Below are 22,576 nucleotides of genomic sequence, written 5' to 3'. Positions count from 1 at the left end.
CTGTGCGTTTTTGTATCTTTGTTAGAGGTGTGTGTGTGTCTTTGTCTCTGTGTGAGTGAGAGAAATGTTTGGTAACACATTTATAGATGGCCAGGTGCTTTTAAGCATCTTTTTAGTTTCTGCATAATAGAGACATACTTCCCATATAACATCACATACATAGTTGTTCTGTAAATGGTATGTCTCGTATAGAAAATCTACATTCTGTTATTTTGGCTAAAAAGTACTGTACTGGTATCCACGGGGTTGTGATACATTTTCATGAAATACATTGTTTTGTTATTCAAACCTTGTTAATTTTATAAATTTTTCTAATCAATACTGTATCGTTATACCTTAAATATTGAATAGAAATCCAGTGTTAACAATCTGTGAACACAACATTGCAAACGACGCTCATTAGCTGTTAAAGAGCAAAACATTATCATTCATCGGGGGGGGGGGGTTGTTTCTGACCTCTAGATGAATGTAGATCTAATATTAAATCTTCTTTTAGCTCTGTTTTGGGTATTTACCAACTACTAAGAAAGATATCTTGATTTTGGGCTGCTAACTGCTCCACTATGTCCACCAGCTAGTTGCTAAATGTCTGCTGTTCAGTGCTGGGTTTTTAGAGCTTTCTCACTGAAAACCGCTGCCTGCTGAGCCTGAAAATGACACTGCAGTGCAGTGAGTGAAACTAAACAGTGAAGTTGCAGCAGGAGAGCTACACAATGAGCCAGAAGGAGCGAAATCAGCTCAGTAATACAGAGTGGAGCTGCAAGTTCAGGTGATAGTTCTCTTGATACAAGTTATGATACACGTTGTCACACATTAAAGTCAGGAACAGAAACAGGCAGTCCAAAACATGTTTTCTTTTTTATTGGAGTGACGGTCAGACTGCAGTCCAGAGACATTCAGGTAATAGACAGTGACACACATCTCTGTACACAGCGTTTTTACACTGAAGAGGTCAAACACCTTCAGAACAGGAAGAAACATGTTAAAGGGGGAGCACGCTACAAAATCAATGTTTACTTGTTTGTTGGTCGATGGGGATTTAATTTTTATTATCAATATTATGGGGGGAGATATTGTAACATCCATGCAATGTTTCATACTGGAAACCACACAACTGATGGCACCAGCGTCACTACATATCATCACCTTTTATTATCTCAGTCTAACAAAACGACAGCATGATCACATATAACTTTGATTTCGGTGTCGACGGCCCCTTTAAGAGTGGTCAAACAAAGTATTTCCAACAAAGAGTGCATTCTAGTTAATAAATAATCATTATTATTAATATTTTTTTTATTTTCAGTAGTACAGGACAAACCAGACCCTAGACAGCATCACACACAGGTTCCATTTACTTCAATAACGTACTGTATTTTACAATCAACCAATACCACGGTAGTGTACATGGGCCAGAGCACAAAACATAGAGAATGCTTGTATTAGTATTTTTTATCTACCACACAGATTGAAGAAGAGACTGAAGCACTGAGAACAATAATACAACCTGACCTGATAGTACCCCAAACTACCTAATAGTACCTCAATATTACCTAGTACCACCATCAATACCCCAGTCTCACTTAACCACAGTTAAGAGGTAACTAGCAGCCCAGTAATAACCAAGATTTCAAGGACTACACTTGTGGTTTTTCTTATTTTAGCATACTTGTTCATATTTTACATTATTACTGACACTTTACAGAGCAGGCCATAAGATAATTTTAATTAATTTCCTTCCTTTGAAAAGGAACAAACCTAATTTATCACTGTTAATATCAAGTTATTTGAATCCAGCTTGAATTCAGCACATAAATTGTGGACCCTGCCACTAACAATAACTTTCATATAGGAGCAATTGCAGCATGTAAATACATTTAATGAGCATAAATGGTATAAAAATTGGTGTTTAGGTCTAATAGGATTATACATTTGATTATAAAGTGTCAGTTTCTGAAAAGCATTGCAATTCCAAGATATTGTCAGATAGCATCGGGTCAATTCATGTCTTGAGTCTCTGCAAGCTGACATTCATATAATATTAGAATCAAAGATTGCCACAACAAAAAACCACAACGTATAGTCCTTTAACTGCATCAAAAGGACTTAATGCTTATCAAACTATACCTCCCAGGGTACCTGAAACCCCGCACAGTAATACTGCCAGCTCGAGCACTGTTGCACCCTTTCCCGAACCACAATATGTTTGTGTTATCCCTCAGTTTATAATATAAACCCACTTTACCATGCACTCACTGACAGACAGTCTGGGGAATAAAATAAAAAAAACTAAAAATAAATAAAATAAAATAAATCATGCTTACAGATCATTTTAGATTTGGGTGATCTCAGCTCTGTTTTATGAGACTAGATTGAAATTATTTTAACCCTTTTGATACTTTACTCATCTGTTATCTTGTGAGTCGTCAGGTGTCTTAGCTTTTATTTCAACATTAAATGACCCTTTTTATCTCTCATTATACACTTTTTGGACTCGACCTGGAACATGAAGCCTACACTTTGTTAGCTGACATTGTTGTCAGTGTTGCTCCAGGCCCTGGATACTCGGGTCACACTAAGATTCCTTCACAACAATATAAAGTAAAGAAAATGTGAGCATTCCTGGTACAGTTTCACCCTGGAGCTTTCTGATAAGTACACAGTAATGCATGTGTACACGTGACCAACAAGATCATGAGGTTGAGATAACATCACAGAAGAAACAAAGAGCTGTTGGGCTTTATGGGCGCAATTCTGACATTAAACTGTGATTAATATAACGCTAGGGGAAATCCTGTCAGCTGGCGAATCTCACTTTGCAAAACATTTTGACATCAACTTAAGAATTACATAGTATTCAATATATAATGAGTTCTATACAACAACTTCATGCATTATTATCATGATTACTTTTAAAACTCTGGGAGCCACATTTGGCCCCTGCTGCAGTGTCTTCTCTGGTCTGCAGAGGGCGCTGTTTACACATCAGTTAGAATAGTAGGCAAGGCATTCTACAGGTCAATTAAATATATATATATATGTATTTGGCTCTTTTCATTAACAAAAAACCCTCTTGGTTTTTTACTTTGTATTTCAGGTATCTTGACAGGGACTCTGATAATATATTTTATTTTGGGGAATTGATTCATTGGTGATTTCCTCCTCTGTACTAAAACTTTGACAAACACATGTTCAAGAAAATAACTTTTACGCACCACAAAATTTCATCAACTACACACATTCGCACATTTCCACGCAAACAGAAACAGACCCGCACATCTCTCATGCACGCCAACACACATGCACTTGTACACTTGTTGCACGTGGACTCACTCACACACTCTCTCTCTCTCTCTCTCTCTCTCTCTCTTACACACACACACACACACACACACCAAAACTACAGATTCGCTGATGGCGAGTGTACGTGAACCACGACACAGACACTGTTACACACCGGCATGTTTGGGCATGGTTACTATTTACATCAGGGCCCTCAGTGACCCACATCCACCCAACCCTGTGCCTGTCACCATGGCAACAAATTCTGAAACCCCCCCTCCTTCAATGGCAGGATTGCAGGATCAATTAATTAGCCAGCTAGCGATCCTTAACATCCTACAAACTGATTTTTCTTTTGCCTGAGACAGCACTGAATCCTCCAGCAACCTGACCTCCCTCACTGAATAAAAGCTCATCTGTTGCCCTCCTGCTTTGTGATTACATTGAATCCTAGAGACATTAACAACATAGTAGCAACATGGTAATCAGAAGACAGCAATAAGAACACAGGGCAGTTTGGCAGCTTCTAAAACGTAAACATAAACAGACCTGACTTACCCAGAATCTCCCCAGTCGCCCCAATTTACACACACAACACTCAACATAGACCACTGTCTCAAATAACACACTGCATACATTCCCTGGTACCATGGACGGATTATTACGCAACGGGCCCCTGGGCACAGACAGGTGAAAGGCCACCCACACAGCCTAGGTAGAAGCAAGACCTCTGGATTGAACAAAGTGACTACAAATGATGGCCATGTCTCTTTATGGTCAGTTTGAATCTCTGTGTAGCTGTCTTGTGTCTCTTTGTGGTATTTTTTGTGGTTGTTTTGTGGTTTTGTCGTGGTTGTTTAGTGGTTTTGTTGTGTCTCTTTGTAGTTGTTTCGACCTTGTGGTCATTTTGTTTCTCTCTGTAGTCACGTTGCCACTTTTTGTAGTCATTTGATTGACCTTTCCAACATGAAAATCACTTCAAACAGAGGTTCTGGCCGAGCTGCCCCCTGACCCCTTTGACCTGTGCCCGGTAGGCCCGTTCAATAATCCATCCATCCATGCCTTGCACAGAAATATAACTGAACACTAGAAAGTGATTCACTGTGGATTTACATTTCCCCAATGAATCTTGGGAAAAATGACTCTTGAATGACATGAAATAACAAGAATCACACAGATTCAGCTATCGTGACGCTGTTTTTGTTTAAATGTGTTAAAATAATTATTCCACCATAACAAGGAAGGCCATAAACACTGGGAAAGATGCTATACAAGCTTCTTGACCAATACTAATTTTATTTAAAATTCTCAAATAGCTTTTGAGGATGAAAAGTTCTCTCAGGATCTGTTAGATATACAGCTACCTCTATATCTTGCAAACAGTCAGATAAACAATTTAAATTTGGAAACTTGCCTGAGATTTGTTAGTACGATTCAAAGACTCGCATGTAATTTGAGACAGTGCCTACGATTGCTCTTATCTGACGGTAACTATCCTACCTACAGTACAGTATATACCTACCTACGGACCTACATAAGAATGTGAGATATTGCACTTGGTCACAAAACATTGTTGTCGTTGTTTTTTACAGCATGTGGAAATCTACTAAATTAAGTCACTGTCTGAGACACACAGTACAGTATGGCACTTAGTTGATGTCTAAGTTTGGAAACATGCAGATTCAATACACATGATCACTTTTAACTGCAGCAGGGAAAGATGAGGAAAGACCAGACCGTACTGTAGCTAAAAAAAACATTCCCCGTACTGTTTGGCATGAAAGGGGATTTTTGACACTTCAATGAATGAAAGGAATAAGACGAAGGTGCTGTACGTGAGTGTCTTCTGCACTATTTTTAGTGATCTAGTACTGCTTTGTGGTGGAGTCACTCACTTGTTGATCCCTTCATCTCTTTTTCTTCTCTAAAACAAAGCAGCCTCTTCTTCTACGTTTCCTCTCCTTTTTTTCTTTTTTATCTCATCTGCTCTGATCCAAGGACACTAGTAGGAAATTGAGTTTGACATACAGGCCTAGAAAAGTGCAGATAAAGCTGGAATGTTAAGGGGAACAAGAGGAGGAAACAAAGAAGAAGAGACTTTTTTTTTTTGACAATTATTGAAAACTCAGTCCAGATCAACACATAAATAACTGCAGGTGTAACATCACAGGAAGCAATTTTCTATTACTTTCCTCTCATCCCTCTCCTGACCTTTCTCTTCCACCATCAGGTCTATCTTATCTAGTAAATGGGAACCTGATATGTGGGTGCTGCGTTGTTCTCGGTGAATGGTGGGCTCTGGTACGTCTCTGTGGTCTCAGTGGTGCCGCCGACTGGTGAATTGGAGGGGTATGGCTGGGTGGGCGCGCCGCCGTCCATGTGCTCCGTGGTGAACAGAGTCATGTCTGTGCCGAGCAGATACTTCTGGACAGCACGCACTGTTAGGCCAGCCTACAGGGGGAAAGAGGGCGGGGCAAGGGATGGAAAAGGTCAGAAAAAAAAATTCCAGGTACTGTGTGCTAGAAAGCGAGCCAGACTTAATCATGAAAGCTCCGTTTTCATAGACAGATATTAGTCGAGAAACCACCTTTAAAGGGAAAGGTAACTGTTGCTATAAAAATAAAGTTGACTTGGATTATTTGCATTCTGGCAGAGAGTTAGAAGAGAGGCTTATCATGTCTGTCACTTAACGGACCACTGTGTAGGATTTTGTGGCATCTAGCAGTGAGGTTGTAGATTGCAACAAACTGAAGACCCCTCACTTCACCATCCCCTACGGTGTCCGTAAAAATGCATAAAACATGAAAAGGTCCTCTCCAGAGTAAGTGTTTGGTTTGTCCATTCTGGGCTACTGTAGAAACATGGCGGTACAACACTAGAAGAGGACCTGCTCCCATGGTAGATATAAAAGGCTTATTCTAAGTAACATAAACACAACATTCTTTGTATCAGGTGATTATACACCAATGAAAACATAATTGTGAATATTGTATTCCATTCCTGCCAACATATCCTCCTAAACCCGACACAGTGGTCCTTCAAATTTAAGACTACAGGTCTTGTTAGTTTAGCATAAAGACCAGGCCACAGGGAGAAACAGCTTTTCTTTCTTTCTTTCTTTCTTTCTTTCTTTCTTTCTTTCTTTCTAGTTTTTTGGACAGATTAACTAAAGAAGATAAAAAATGTTCATGTATGACAGTTAGAGGTGCTGGTCGGTCGATTTTGTTATGTTTGCAAAAAGAGTCAGGATAGCTGTTTCCACCTATATGGTATGTGCTATGCTAAGCTAAACTGCAGCTAGCTTAGGCTTGATATCTAACAGACAAATATCAAACAGTCATTTGTATATGTACTTTATTTGTATAGTGCCAATTCACAACAAAAGTTATCTCATGACACTTTCCAATTTGAGCAGATCTTGATCATACTCTTTAATGAACTAATTTAGATATGTGAGTGGTATCAATATTACCACTTAACTCTTCATTAGTGTCCAAACTGTTTCTTTTTAAAAAAAAGAAAAGAAACAAAAGGTGAGCGTAACTGTTTAGAAGACGACGATGGCGCCTCCAAACCCACAAGCGTCATGGATAACTACTGCATAAAAATATTTCACAGGATTCAACAGATGCATGACCAGTTTCTCACCTTCGATTTAGTCAGTAAAGGATTACTGTCACTAGTTTAGCTCATGGGTGGATTATCAAAGGGGCCTCCCAGGCACAGGCACAGGCACCGGGGCCAGACTGGTCAGAGTGCCTCTAATCCAGAGCCTTCGTTTGAAGTGTTATTAACTTTTCCTTTTTGGAAAGTCAGATTGCTCAGTCAGAAGTGGGGATGTCCTGATCACTGCGACTCACCCATGCGCAATATACTGACATTATTAAATTGCTTTACAACTCAAAGCCGTTTTAATCAGGTGTTTTACACCATCAGCAGCATATTAATGTTATGGGAGACCTGCGAGATATGGTTGACGAATATGTAAAAATACTGGGGGTGCAGATGTTTTTGCTCTCATAATCTGCCCACGGTTTAGGTGTTATAGGTGTATTTACTCAATGTTTGTGTGTATTTTCTGCAATCCTGAAGGGAAAACCGAAGAATAAAAAACATTTGTCCAGTAGAGGTGTTAGAAACATGTTTCAGTGGAGGAGAACACGTTTTAGTCATCTGTTTTCAAATGCCTGCCGAGCCTCTCCAGGAGATGAAAGATTCACTATCCAGAAAAACATGAGTAAACTCAGCCTTGATGTATTCCTATATGAACATTTACATGCGTGTGTATGTGTGTCTCTGTACGTATACGTCTGTCTAGTTGCATGTTCTCACCCAGGTGATTATGGAGAAGAAAGAGAAGGCGATCGCAGCCCGGGCTGCATCTGCCCCCTGGTTGAGTGGCAGCTCATCCGGGGAGGTCTTAGACCACTGATTGGCCAGGAAGCAGAAACTTACAAAGTACAGGAAGGTCCAGAAACCTGCCAGAAACCAGCAGAACAATCACACTTTGTTACAGGAGAAAAAAAGGTAATTTCCCAGATAACTTTAGACATGAAACACGAGGTGCAGATGTTGAGTTCTGAAATCCTGACCCACTGTTCTTTGTTCCCTTTAGAAGTTAAAAATACTCTGTCTCTGCTACCTTTATGTAACATTACAGGTTTCATTTCTCTTGATGTGTTGTGGTTCAACAAAGTAGTCATCTGAAATTCATCTGAAGCCATGTTGTGCTACATTTCGGGGATTTTTGGGAAACCCAGCCTTTGATTCGGATCAAGCATTAAGGACATTTTTTAGGGTTTGTTTATAAACTTGTGTCTTGCACTTCCTGGCTCTTGACAAGCTGCAAGAATCATGTCAAAAACTGGATGATAAAACCTATTTCTGACAATTCTGGACGTGATGGCCTGCTCACCCGAGAAGCCGATCTCAAGCATGATAGCCTTCTTCCTGTCTTTGACAGAGCTGATGGAGGAGAACTTGAAGTCGAGCAGTCCGAAGAAGGAGCACGCCAGCAGGCCCACCAGGCCCACGAACACGCCATAGTTGCAGGCGTCTGCGTTCTTGTTGAAGACACAGTAGAGACGCTCACTGCCAATGTTAACATAACCCTCGTTCACGATGGAGGCAAAGACCACCAGGGAAAATATCTGCAGACAGGGGCAGAGGAGATGGAATAAGAAATGAAGACCATGTAAATAATAACAATCAACATATCTCCATCGTTCTCTTATTGCCTCCCTCACACAAACATTGTTGCAGCCTCGCTGGAAACAGGAACACTACTGGAGAGCGCTTCTTTGAGCGTGCTCAGACCAAAGACATTAACCTAATTTCCTCTCTTTCTCTCTGACTGACTGGAGAGGTGGATGCTTCACTTCCCCTCAAGAATCGCACAGTCCTGAGGCGGTGTGTGCACCAAAAGAAGAAGTGCGAGAAAGGTTTTTATAGCATTTTCTTTCTGTTTCATTTTCAAAAATTCTTTAGGTCTGATCTGAAGTTAATTGTATTTTTTTCTACCTCTGCTCTGGACTCACACACAGATCAGCTGACTAACACTCGCTGGCAGAATAGGGCCATGTGACACACACACATGCAGACATGCACTCACACTTGGGGGTTTGGGTCATATGATGGTGGAGGGCCACACAATGGGATAATGCCGGGTCCGCATTTTAAACTGATCACATGTGTGGATATAATCTGAGCAGAGAGACACTCAGGTGCTTTTAGCTAACCAGCATGATAAAGCTGCTTATATGTGTGTGTCAACATACTGCATCTCCAAATGGAAAATTCTACTCATTTCTTTGCATGATTTAAAAGTATGAAAGCACATGTAGCGATACAACTATTTTAAGCTCAATTACTCAATCATTTCCCCTGCACTTGTCTCATGGGCTTTACACCTGGATTCCCTTGTGACCTTAAAGGGGGAACTGTGTAGTCTTGGAGAAGGAATTCAAACTCAGATTTTTAATATTTACAATATTAATGAGGTAATGATACAAACTGAGAAATATTTATTTTTTCCTGAATAAACAAGCTGTTCTCAGAGGAAAATAAGGTCCCCAGAACACTGTTTGAAGCTAGAAAGGTGGCAGGGTCCGCCACATATAAACAAAGTGAAACAGTATGAAATTGTGTTGTCCTTTAAGGTCAAGTTGTTTATTCAGTTTATTCAGTCATGAAATAAAAAAGTTTGTTTATCAAGTTTGCATAAAAAGTCAGTCACTCTTCTGATCAAAATGTCATTACAGAGACTACATACATAATTACTGAACTTCTTGCAGTCAGCTGTAGGATTTACAGTATATGAAGTTGGGGAGAGCAGCAGCTTTAGCAATGGTGGAACAAGACCTTGTTCTAGTTGATGAAGCAGCATGTCCTGTTGTTTATCGAGGCCCAAATGTGTCAAAAGGTGTCATCTACATTGTTAAAATTAACTAAAAAACAGGTTGCACCAAGAAATGTTAACTGACAAATAAGAAGACATGAATTTTTATGTCACTGTGCATATATTGAAGACCAATTTAAAACATTTTGGGTATGAAGTGACATGCTTGCCTTTACCTCTACTTAACACGGCTCATATTTATGGCCAGTGGTTACAAAGTCACTAAGTATGTTCACAAGTACTGTGATTTTTAGCTTAGTTGTACTTTACTTGAGTATTTCTATTTTGGAACTGGATTAAACAAAAAAATGTTTTAAAAAGCTCCACCTTTACCAGGTAAAACAGTAAAATGGTTCTGATGCATTGTTGCATCAATATAAATAATCTAACGATGTCATATATCAATACTTCAGTAACAGGAGACATTTTTCTGCATAAAGAACTACATATACTTTCTGTAGTATAAGTAATGGAGTATTTTTACAGTGCTGTATTGGTACTTTTACTTAAAGGGTAGCTCCGCCAATTTTTCCACATTAGAGTGTGTTTACAGGTCTTGGAGAAAAAAAGTATAAAGCCCTTTGTGGCTCCAAAGGAAGCTGCATGTAATCTAATAATTGCCTCCAGTGATGTCAGTCAATGGCTAAGTTGCATTGTGGGTAATGTAGGAACCGGGGTTTCAAAAAGAAAGAAGAACGAAAGGGGAAAAAAGCTGATATCTCTGGTTCAGCTGTGTCAATTTTGATCTGCTCATAATGAATCCAACAGCAGGAGAGTGCAATGTTAGACCAGTGGCCTGCTTTTCAAAACATGGCACCAACATTACCCACAATGCAACTTAGCCACCAAGTTTTTTATTCACACATGCAGTGGTACTCCTCAAGACATGTAAACACACTTTAATATGTAAAATTGGTGGAGTTACCCTTTAAGTAAAGGATCTGAGAGCTTCTTCCATGTCTGACTGCAGCTGCACAGATAAATATCAAGATGTGATGCTGCAGAATCTACGTTTGGCAGGTTTTCAGCTGCAATGGGAAAAATGGACAATTAAGCTTGAGAGCACATTAGTCTAGATTGTTTTAAAAAGGATCGATGTGGACTATTTGCACTGACGCTCCGCATGCCCAGTGTAATAGCCTGATAATGTATGACAGAGCTCCGAAGTAAATCCCGCGTATATTAATAGGTACACAATTAATATAGTACCTACACTCACACTCGTGAAACCAGAGACTCGTCAGGAGGACATTGCTCGCGCGCATCTCATTTCTTGGATAGCTTCCTCCTCGGTGTGTTTCAGAGAAGACCTTCTCCGTGTCACCCAAAGGTGATGCGTTGCATCAAGCGTCAGGGCACGACGCGTCTCCGCGGCCCTGCGTGCGTAATGATGACCGCGGACCAATCGCAGGTGGGATGACGGACGACGACCGTTTAGGGTAAATCAGCAAAATCATTAGCTGGAAATAGGATTGGCGATGTAAACGAAGACGGCGTGTGCGGGAAATCGCAGTGTTGTGTTTTAGAGATTCAATTAAATAAAGAAGAGAAAAAGGAATAACAGGAAGGAGGGAGGCTGAGGGATGGATAGGTTATGGGTCTGTCTTTCTCGTTTTCTCCACGATCCAGGCCCGGTCTACTGCACATCTTTGGTTGCATCTGTGAATCAATAATAAAGCAGGGTTTTCAAAATAAAGATAGGCGCGTTACTGCCCCAGAAAAAACATCTGTCTTGAGACCAGTTTCGTGGTCAGGGTGTCAGACACCACCAGGCCTTGGTTACACCCTGTACGGTACATTTCTCTATAAAGACACTCCGACAGACACAGTCAGTCCACGGTTTCCATTTTCACACCCTGCTCATCAATTATCGCTGGATTTCTGGGCTCTATATTTGCAGTGAGAACACGTCACGGGTCTCGCGCAGCAACGACAACAGAGAGGACCCCCCCCCACCACACACACACACACACACACACACACACACACACACACACACATTCATACATACACACATCCAAACAGCAGTACCGGAAAAACCCCGCTCTCACCCAGGACAGAATTCTGAGGATGGTCTGCGGCTGTTTGACGAAGGCTAACGGGTCGACAGTGGACCCGGCCCGGCCCGCTCCGAACGATCCCACTCCGTCCATCTTCTGCGGCTCTCTCTCGCTCTCTGTGCGCTCCTCGCGGCTCCACGCTCCCGGCTCCACGGCAGGATGGATGCGCTGCTGCTCTCCGCTGTAGGGACGGGTCCTGCGCGCACCCAGAGGCGCGCGGGTACGGCGTGCGTAAGGGAGCGTGCGCGGGGCCGACGTGCCCGCGCAGTGATAAGCCATTTAGACACGATTTAATCACGCCAATATATTTGTTGATGCTTAAACACACAGCAACGTTGAACATGCGCCGTCAATTTGGGCCGTTTTTTTTTGCTCCCATGACATGTAAAATAAAAATAATTTTAAAAAAACAACATATTAAGGTGTTTATTTAATTAGATTGAATCATTTTTTAAAAGCAAAATAAAATAATTTACGGTTTTGATGAAAGTAACCGACTTTGGAAGTTTCAAGGTGGTATCTATTAGTTCAAATTTTGGCCCTATTTACCTCAATGATCTCATTTTTGGTCTAACAATATAGACCTATGATTGTTTTGATACATATTTTATTATACATATCTATATTTACAATATCTTTATAAGCCATTCTCACAAAATGACATTTTCCCAAACTCAAATAATTGTCTTAATGTAAAAAATGGGGGTAGTTTTCTTCTATTAGCAAGAAAATTCATCCTTTTCACCTGTAGTGTTTCCCCTTAATCACAGTGCTTTAAAGGGCCGTTCCATGATTTATTGTACATCCATGAAGATGGCTGATTCACAAGAGAAAGACTGATCAAAATAAAGCAGCAGAGGTCAAGATGTACTGACTTTCAAGTAATATCACTGAATAATTTGCCATTATGCAATTTAATGGCATCTTTGGTAAATATCCAAATGTTTCAGGCTCCATGCGCCCAGTTCTAGTGCAGATTTTCTGACTTAAAAAATTTAAAAAATGAATATGTCTGAAACCCAATCAAAAATAACCTTGATGTCATTGTGGCCTCATCAGGGTTTGGTTTTTCAGACTGAAGTAAACTCTAAATTTGCAGTGTTCCTTTAAGGCAGTTCCTGCATTACTGACTGCACTATTGTTTCCGCACCAGTTTTTCCCTGTGTGAGTTGAGTATCAGAATGGATGGGGGTGTAAATTATACAGACTGTGTGGGTATTTGTCCTGTAGAGGGGCCTTATGTCAACACATACACAGTGCATATATGTTTAAATAAAACTGTGTTAAACTAAATCACCACAAACCAAGCATAGTTAGGGGCTCACAGCTCAGGACTGCTGAGGTCATGATTCCACCTCCCATCCATCACAACTATGTTGTCTCGATTTTAAAACAACTACACATACTGGTGTTTTCTTTTAGAGGCATTATGGGTATTTTAAATGTGAGGTCACCAAGCTCACTGTGCCAGTAATAGGAATAAATTGAATTGTCCCACATGAGGGAGTCTTCAAGAGGGGTCTTTTCCCTGAGATAAATAACTGAAATAGGTGAAAAAAACATGTATACCATTTGTGTGTAGCACCCTTAAATACTAATAATAATGAATAATCAAATTCGGCTAAGATTTTACAAAGTGAACATGACCTCATTGTCCTCAATACCAGACACAGGCCTGGAGCTACTATAGATGTTGGACTCCATCTAAATATAGGCCTTGAGGTCAATAGACTGAGTGAAAACTCCTGCCTGAATCGTTCATCAGTCACAGACATTGCAAAGTAATAAAATATGAAATGGAGTCTCATGATGATGATGCTGTGCCAAATACCACAACACAGTATAGTCACAAGTCCCTTATCATGGGATATTTAATTATCATGGCCAACAATGAATATTTATCTGAACACTGAACAGTCTCAAACAAAAAAGTAAAGAAAAAGGGGAGATGAAAACCAGTGGCTGTCCAGCAAAGAAAGGTTATAGTCTGGGTAAAAAATCTGACTGATGATCCGAGGCATTAATGCTAAAAATCCTTTATTAACTTAGTGGAAACCCCAACGTGATCCAATGTGGTCTTCATCAAGGCAACAAAATAAAAGAATAAAAAACTTTACTTTCCAATACGTAGGCTATATTCTGCATACTAATACGATATTATTATTATATAATAAATACAATTATGCTTAATAGCGAAAAACACAAATGGGATCTGAGATGATCCATGAGATAAAAAGCTGATCATTCACACTATCTGCTCCTGGTAGTATTTCAGTAATTACATACTGGTGTCCAATACTCTGGTAAAAGCAGTGATGGAATGTAACTAAGTGCATTTACTCAAGTACTGTACTTATGTACAATCTTGAGGTACTTGAGTATTTGCATTTTCTTCTACTTCCACACTTCCATTCCCCTAAATGTTGGAGGCAACTATTGTACTTTTACTCATCACATTCATATAACTTTAGTTACTAGTTACTTTTCAGATTACATGCTGCATCAGAGCCAAACGAGTGCTTGTTTGAATTAAATTATTTTGTAGACAATCAGACAGAAAACACTGATTCCAATAATCTGAAAAATGGTTCTTCTTTCTTTTACTTGTTGATATTCACTCTTCATTTTTTGCCTTTTGATTCTGAAGTGCAATTATTATCACTTAAAGTAATATTTTAACATGATATCTTTACTTTTACTCAAGTATGACTTTTAGGTACTTTATACAACACTGAGTAAAAGAAGAAATGCCACAGTATACAAATACTCTGTTACAACTTAAAGTCCTGCATTGGAATGTTTGAGTAAAAGTACACAAGTAATAGGATCAAAATATACTTAAAGTACCAAAGTAAAAGTACTCATTATAGACTTTCAGAATACAGTATCTAATGTCATTGAATTAAAATTATCAATGCAATAATATGTGAATTTCCCCCTGGGATCAATAACGTTTTAGCTTAATCCATATTATATACATCATCATTCATCTGTATCTGTATTATTATTATTAAACTAAATCTGCAGAGGAACTAGTCACTAAAGTTGTCAAATAGATGGAGTTAAAAAGTAAATATTGGCTTCAGAATTGTAGTGGAGTAGAAGTATAGAGCAGCAGGAAAGTATTAGGGTTAGGCTTAGTTACTTCCCAACACTGTGAAAGTGGCAAACTCGTGCTGCCGTGTACAAGATCATGCACAGCTGGCTCACACCACTAGAGGTCAGTCACAGCTTCTTGAGAATTGCATATTTTGTCAGTCATGTTGAAAGGAGGAGAAATGTATATATATATATATATATATATATATAAATCCCCTTCTCACCCTGGTGGGGTGGCATCTGTGTCATCCTCAAGCTCGGGTCCTCTACCAGAGGTCTGGGAGTTTGAGGGTTCTGCGCAGTATCTTGGCTGTTCCTAGGACTGCGCTCTTCTGGACTGAGGCTTCAGATGTTGTTCCTGGGATCTGTTGGAGCCACTCTCCCAGTTTGGGGGTTACTGCCCCGAGTGCCCCCACTACCACTATATATATAAACAAAAATGTTATAATACCATGATAACAGTTAAACAAATAGTAACAGTGGAGCATTAGACTTGTCTTAGTGCGTGCGTGTGTGTGTGTGTGTGTGTGTGTGTGTGTGTGTGTCAGCTGGTTCCTTAAATAACAATATAGTGATCAGAGAGTTTATGAATAACACAAGGACAGATCAGGTCACATGCCAGGTTCAAGCCTCAAAGCACCTTGACTGGAGGAGAGAAGGATCTCACATGATACTTAAAGCGAGCGGGGGGAATTACCTATTAATCCAACGATCTCATATCTATTTATTGCTTGTCTCTTAAGGACAAATGGCCATAACATGTTCCCAGAGCCCAAAGTGGTTCAAAATGGCTTGTTTTGTCCAACAATCACACAAAACATTCACATAAAACAGAGAAACACAAGCCAATGATCATTTTTGAGAAACTGTAATCAACAAAATATATGTATTTTCGCTAAAATATGCAAATAAATTAGCATACTCTCTGCAGGTATACCACGCACAAACACACAAACTTGAATGTGGTGTAACAATGAAAAAGCATTCAGTGATCATCACTTTGTAAAATATATATAAATATATTTCTCTTTTAACAGTGACAGCTGAGATAATGGCAATGACATAATAAACATTTTTCACACATTCAAGAATGTGATAGTGTTTTTCTGGTTAATCAACAGACCATACATTCCAAAAAGCCTAAATGTTTTAGTATTTCACAGCACTCATAAGATAACCAGAATTATCAAGAGGTTTGGTGAAACTCTGTCTTGGTTTTAACCTGAGAGACAGAGAGGAAGACTTTGTGTATCTATCGTTTCATTTCCACATCAGTTGTATTTATTCACCACAAAACAAGAAAAGCCATTTAACATGTAGCAAACATCTCTCCTCACACAAATTTGCTCCAGAGTTTACTCCACTTTGTTGTCCTCCCACTCAAAGAACATCTTGCACCCACTCAGTCACAGGAGCCATCTTTCCATCCATCTTTCCACCTCTCGTCCACACGGGAGCAGTCGAACTCAGGCTTGCCAAGCCGGACATTGATGTCATTGTGGATACCACACAGCCACTGAGAGAGAGCATGGCGACTCCTGGTGTCGGGCTGATTGGTTTTTAATCTGCGGAGAGGAAAATGGAGCCTTTACAAATTGCCTGCTCTTCATCTTAAAATGAGGAAATGTGACAGCTGCAGATCTGTTTGCATTCTTGAGCTAAAACCAAAGATGAGAAGAGAAAAGAACTGTGGCCCTCAACTGTGTTACGAAGCAAGGATGCTGCAACTTTGAACAAAAATGTAAAGCAGGTGCATTTAATAAAGCATGTGAAAAACAACTGCTACGATCATTTCAGTGTGAGCACAAATCTACTCCTTGTTAAGATGCTACAAGACCTTAAATCTAAAGCAACACAGTGGTCTGACCTGCCCCTGAGGTCTTCTGCACACTCATCACAGGGGAAGAACTTGGAGAAAAGGTTGATGAACTGCCCCATCTCTTGCTGTTGGGTAGAAGATGGCTTGTCGGGGTAATATGCCGCCATAGTGTGCAGGAAGGACCAGGTGTTACGCCCCAACTCCCCCCTGTCCAGTGGACACTGTGGGTCTTGTGGCTCTGACTCAGCAGCTTGGGTCTCCTGAAGAATCATACAGACACAAACAGCAGAGTCAAACAGCTGCCAATTCAAAGAGCTTCTTTTTGCCCCTTGGAGACTTGTATCAAATAACTATGAGGATCATATTAGAAGTTTTGGATAAGATGAGGACACATTTCTCTGCTCTGTGGCTCCAAAGGGCGCCTGGCACTACTGCATGAAACTAGTAAACAAGCTTTCTGATAAAGCTTTAAGGAGAACAAAATTCAATTATAAAAGTACATCAGTTCATAAACCATCTTCGAGTAAAGCCTTACGACTGTAAAAGTGATAATCCAATATATCCTCAGAAAAACCTGTCAACCTGCCGTGACCTCATGTCACCTGTACAGCAGCTGTCGTCTGTTTCTTCTGGACCTTCATCCACGATTTAAAGTCCGTACAAGCCCTGCACGGCTTCTTCTTCACGTCCCCGGTCTGCTCCTGCTCTTTACCGGCACCCTCCCCCGGTGGTCTGCCGCCCACTGCAAACGGAAAACCTTCAAAACCAGGCGGGTTGGCGGCTTGTGATCCCCTCGGTCCCGTGGGCGCAGCCATGTTCGATATTAGCTAATAACTCTGACCGAGCTGTAACGTCCACACGCGTCAGGAATGTCGGGCTGTTGAAACGCAGTTGCCTCTGACCGGACACATTATCGCTTTTTAATATTTCATTCTACCTTGCGGACAGTGTCATGGTTACGCCGCACACTTCCCGGTTGTATGAGCGATAAGGATACGTGAGACAAGATGTGCGTAACTGTTGTTTCACCCGGACCTTTCAAGGGTACGGACCGTGTTCCGGTTTGTGATGTCAGTCATCTGTGCATGCAGCGGAGTGTAGCATCTGTCAAAGTGTAAATTTCTGTTGTTTTACAACATTGTAAACTGTTGTCATTGTATTTGTTATATGAGAATACTTTTTAAATCTACGTTTGGTGATAGCCAATTGTTATTAATCCGTTTTGTAAACTGTTCAGTCCCACTGGTGAGCTGGTTAGCCGGGTGGCTAACAAAGCTAACAACTGTGGAGTGACACGTTTCTTTTCCTATTCTCTCTCCTTGGTAGTGTAGCTGTAGTCCAACTGAACTGACACAATGGGGATCTTGGAGAAAATCGCGGAAATAGAGAGAGAAATCTCTCGGACACAGAAAAACAAAGGTAAGAGGGGAGCAGTCGAGGTGCTAACTGTTAGCCACGCCATGAACGAACTTGTAGCCAGCTGTGTGTGTTTCAGTGTCATCTGTCCGTGTTGTGTTACTCATCAATCTCACAGAAATGCAAGGAGTAGCCTTAACTGACACTGTAAGATTGATGACATTTACCAATACAACTATAAGACAATACTCATACATTTTTATCTTTAATTGATATCGAATAAGAATTAAACTAAACCCCAATGTAATGGTTGTGGTGGTGGTCATCAAACTTGTCAGACAGAGATTTTAATTGTTTTTATTCTTTCCTCCAGCCACTGAGTACCATCTGGGTTTGCTCAAGGCCAAGCTAGCCAAATACAGAGCTCAGCTCCTGGAGCCCTCCAAGTCAGCAGGGGCCAAAGGCGAGGGGTTCGATGTCATGAAATCAGGGGATGCTCGTGTTGCTCTGATCGGTTTCCCCTCTGTGGGTAAGGTACGTCAACATGACAGGTAAAAGGTTGTGTTTTCCAGTATAGATCTGGAAAATAAACACAAAAAGTTATTTTTTCAGTACCGTTAGTCCTTAATCTTGTGCCTCACATACAACTAACTCACTAACAAAGGCACCAGAAAGAGAAGTGAAACAAAAACTAAAGATTCAAATTTTTTCCTCATCTAATTGAATCCTCTGTTGTCTCCTGCAGTCCACTTTCCTCAGTTTGATGACATCAACAGCCAGCGAAGCTGCGTCTTATGAGTTCACTACCCTCACCTGCATACCTGGTGTCATAGAGGTACGCACATTCACACCATTGCATATCTGAACACTTGAAGCTCTAACAATGTGTCATTTACACTGTTTATTTTTGCTCTTCAGTACAAAGGAGCCAACATCCAGTTACTGGATCTGCCAGGAATCATTGAGGGAGCTGCACAAGGTAAGCTTAGGTTTAGTGTTTTGCACAAGTTCAAAGTGAGCAGAAATTGGAGACCTTTAATATGTCTATTATATTACTATGAAGTTACATCAGAGTTATAAATGATTGACACACAATAAATAAATAAATGAATTAGAATCAAAACAAACTGAGTGGCTGTTTATGGATACACTTTGATATTTTATAGGTAAGGGTAGAGGTCGGCAGGTCATTGCTGTTGCCAGGACAGCGGACGTCGTCATCATGATGTTGGATGCCACCAAAGGAGATGTTCAGAGGTGTGTGATGCCCACTGTTTGTGTGTGAGAGCAAGTCTAGGGGGTTTGAGGAGCAAGAGTATTTTCATCAATTATAACTTGCATTAAACTGCTTTTTATCTTTCTAGAGAACTTTTGGAAAAAGAGTTGGAGTCAGTGGGCATCAGACTCAACAGGCTAAAACCAAATATTTATTTCAAGGTACATTTTCTGTTTTGTTTTTTTTTTCTATTTTGAGCAGGCTGTGAATATCAACAGCAAATTTCAAAGACATGAGGCTATTCAATATCGAGGCATAAAGTGACATCAGCTACGAAGGTACCTTACTGTGCTGACCAACTCAAGGCTCAGGCACACAAAACTGACATTAAAGAGCTAGCAGTGACAAATGCAGACTGTTTATTCTCACGTCGCCCGTGTTTCGGCCAAAAAGGTTCACTTGATCACAGCACGAAGGCCACGGCGGTCGGCCAGCTAGCTCATACGTTCTGCACCTGAGGGAGGTGAAGTTACTCTCCCTACCACCAGGTCAGGAATGTGCATTTATAAAGTGTTGTAATCACATTTTTTTTTTTTTTTTTTTACAGCATTCTTGCTCATATGGCAACTTCTAATTGAAAATAGGTCTTATGAAAAGTTACAAATGGCACTGGTGAAGACCTTTGCCAAAAATATTTAGGAACTGCACTTGATAGGTGAAATCAACAATACTAAAGCAATATGCTCAAGGGTTTTCCATGTCTCTTCTCGAGCACCGATTTGCTTAGCGGAACTGCCAATCAGAGTTGCTCCGCCCGCAATTCTACATGCCCGGTTTGAAAGCAGCTGAAAAGCTGCCAGCAAAGGCCAATTAGTGCCAACAGTGCAGTACACACAGCAAAAACTAGGGCCACAGATGTTCAACGACGGCCCGACATTGGCAGACAGCTGATTGTTGGCCTGGTGTGGCCATTCGTATGATTTTCAAAACATCCATGCTAGCTGGTCATCTATAGAAATAAATACACAAACTGTCATATAAAACAAATGTGTAAAAATGTGTCATCTGTCTCTCTCTGTAGCCCAAGAAAGGTGGCGGCCTCTCCTACAACTCCACAGTTCCACTCACCCACTGCTCTGAGAAGCTTGTTCAGCTCATCCTTCACGAATACAGTATCCTTCACCTTGCCAGCGTCCGAAGAGGCGGCATATTTCTGACTTTTTTTCATGGGACTTGTTAATAAGTCAGTAGTTTTTGGTTGATTTCTTTAACTCCTTCTCCTCAGAAATCTTTAATGCGGAAGTTCTCTTCAGGGAGGACAGCACACCAGACGAGTTCATCGATGTCATCGTTGGGAACAGAGTTTACATGCCTTGCCTATATGTATGTTGGTACTCGCCAGCTGGGATGAGTCAAAGCCTCGTACTGCTAAGCTTTAACTGTTTGGAAGTCAAAGCCCAAAGATGTTTTTCATTTGTGAAGTGAAAACAGGAAAATCACTCTCACTATTTGTTGTTATGAGGTTTTGGCGAATCTCTCTAGTTTGTCTGTTTCTGTAGCTTGTGTACATTTGTTTGTAGTCTCTTTTTTTCCTCATATTATTTGTGGTATTTACAGGTGTACAATAAGGTAGATCAAATCTCCATCGAGGAGGTGGACCGCCTGGCTCGCAGACCTAACAGTGCTGTCATCAGGTCAGATATCTGAATGTGTTTGTGAATAATAACTGTCTCGGTTGGAAGCTTATCTTTCCATTTTTTTTTTCTTCGTATGTACGCGTGAGTTCATCAGCGTCCTCCTTTTTTTGTCCACATGTAAATTTCAGCTGTGGGATGAAGTTGAACCTGGATTACCTTCTGGAGACATTGTGGGAATACCTGGCTCTGATTTGCATTTATACAAAGAAAAGAGGAGGTATATACCTTTCCCCTCATGCTGTCATTGAGTCTGTCACATGCACATGAATGCATATCTTTTTTTCTTTTATATTAATTTCTCCCTTTTCTATTAGAGCGCCCAGACTTTAATGATGCCATCATTATGCGAAGAGGAGCAAGTGTAGAACATGTGGTAAGTAATATACACATAAATTCACACATATTCTGTTAATACCAAGATCAACATTTGTATATAAATAATAACACTACAGGAAGCAGACCTACAGTATCATCACTGCCTGATATGCTTTCAAATATGCCCATTTTGCTTTGTCCTCGCAGTGCCATCGAATCCACAGAACCTTAGCCAGCCAGTTCAAATACGCTCTGGTTTGGGTAAGTTCAAGTTTTCAGAGGCAATGACCCTCAGAAACTTAACTCCTTGTCCTTTTGTCCTATAAACAGTTTAAACAAAACATACCTAGGTCACAATTCACCTTTTTTTTTAGTGAGTAGAACTTCTGTTGATCAATTTTAGAAAAACAGCACTAAACAGTGGGTAAGGGGTCATGATTCTTGCTGCATATGACCATTAGGTTTTTCAACAAAAGCAGTTGGACAACTGAATTGCAAAACTGTCACATATGAAGGGAAATTCTATGGGAATGGGATTGGCATGAATACTCGAGTACTCGATTTGGGCGTCAGTATTCTTTCAACATAGCAGCTGGAAAAATGTGATAAAATGGTGTGAAGGCAACAGAATAGTAGGGAATACTTTACAGTTTGCTTTACGTGACATTATCAAAATCAGTCTGATTTCCACTGCTGTGTATCCTGCATTATTGTGTTACTACAAGAATCTTGTTGCTGGTCAAGGGTATCATCAGTATCTTATTCTGCAATGTAGTTCAATATGTGGTGATTTACTATATTTTAAAACTCAAAAAGGAAAACTCTGAACTGTACCATCTGTTGATCCTCCAGGGAACCAGTACCAAGTACAGCCCCCAGAGGGTCGGCCTAACACACATCATGGAGCACGAGGACGTCATCCAGATTGTTAAGAAGTAAAACAACCTCCTGACTGGACCGAGGAGAGACTGAGCAGGAGGAGGGACACTTTTGTTGAAAGGGTTCAAATAAAATTCACTGTACAGTAGACACACAGCAATGAAAAATAGCCACTATTCTTATTTTGTATATGAAAATCAACAAAACATATTTGGAGAGGGGGGTCAGATTTGAGTTGGTTGTGGGCAGGAAATGGTGTGTTTTACTTTTTGATTAAGATTGAGAAGATGCATTGATTTAAGGAGACAATGGATAAAAAAAATAATGTCCATAAAATTTTAAATGAATCCTTGTTTTTCTTTTCTTATCAGTTATGACTCCATCTCACCTGGTTCAGATTCAGTCACATGAAAATACCTCACCTATAATGCCTTGATCTTTCCAGGCATATCAATA

At 40.3% G+C, this 22,576-nt stretch overlaps 3 protein-coding genes across 6 annotated transcripts; 1 reads left to right on the top strand and 2 right to left on the bottom strand.

Annotated features, from left to right (window-relative positions):
• Window positions 1-846: 846 nt before the first annotated feature.
• syngr3a (synaptogyrin 3a) lies at window positions 847-11,950 on the bottom strand. Its single transcript, XM_084372028.1, has 4 exons — window positions 11,731-11,950; window positions 8,198-8,432; window positions 7,615-7,760; window positions 847-5,733 (listed from the first exon to the last, which is right to left on the bottom strand). The coding sequence occupies exons 1-4, from the start codon at window positions 11,830-11,832 to the stop codon at window positions 5,524-5,526; spliced, it is 693 nt and encodes a 230-aa protein (XP_084228154.1). The 5' UTR covers window positions 11,833-11,950; the 3' UTR covers window positions 847-5,523.
• Window positions 11,951-16,091: 4,141 nt separating this feature from the next.
• On the bottom strand, window positions 16,092-17,472 carry gfer (growth factor, augmenter of liver regeneration (ERV1 homolog, S. cerevisiae); the record flags this gene model as incomplete). Its single annotated transcript, XM_084372041.1, has 3 exons — window positions 16,092-16,403; window positions 16,706-16,917; window positions 17,260-17,472. The coding sequence occupies 3 exons, from the start codon at window positions 17,470-17,472 to the stop codon at window positions 16,241-16,243; spliced, it is 588 nt and encodes a 195-aa protein (XP_084228167.1). The 3' UTR covers window positions 16,092-16,240.
• A 93-nt stretch (window positions 17,473-17,565) lies between these two features.
• Window positions 17,566-22,467, top strand: drg2 (developmentally regulated GTP binding protein 2). 4 transcript variants are annotated; one of them, XM_084372038.1, is made up of 14 exons: window positions 17,566-17,701; window positions 17,984-18,076; window positions 18,387-18,547; window positions 18,759-18,848; window positions 18,932-18,992; window positions 19,180-19,270; window positions 19,378-19,450; window positions 20,311-20,401; window positions 20,515-20,612; window positions 20,847-20,923; window positions 21,055-21,143; window positions 21,241-21,299; window positions 21,449-21,502; window positions 22,094-22,467. In XM_084372038.1, the coding sequence occupies exons 2-14, from the start codon at window positions 18,013-18,015 to the stop codon at window positions 22,178-22,180; spliced, it is 1,095 nt and encodes a 364-aa protein (XP_084228164.1). In that variant the 5' UTR covers window positions 17,566-17,701; window positions 17,984-18,012; the 3' UTR covers window positions 22,181-22,467. The 4 variants fall into 4 exon arrangements, with proteins under 4 accessions (XP_084228164.1, XP_084228165.1, XP_084228163.1 ...); XM_084372039.1 differs by having other exon boundaries at window positions 17,612-17,701; window positions 17,989-18,076; XM_084372037.1 differs by having other exon boundaries at window positions 17,687-17,771.
• Window positions 22,468-22,576: the final 109 nt, after the last annotated feature.

Source organism: Pagrus pagrus (assembly GCF_965226575.1).
Source record: "Pagrus pagrus genome assembly, chromosome: 13".
Lineage (NCBI taxonomy): Eukaryota > Metazoa > Chordata > Actinopteri > Spariformes > Sparidae > Pagrus > Pagrus pagrus.
Note: the sequence above shows the minus strand (reverse complement) of the source record. Positions and strands in the feature narration are given on the sequence as shown.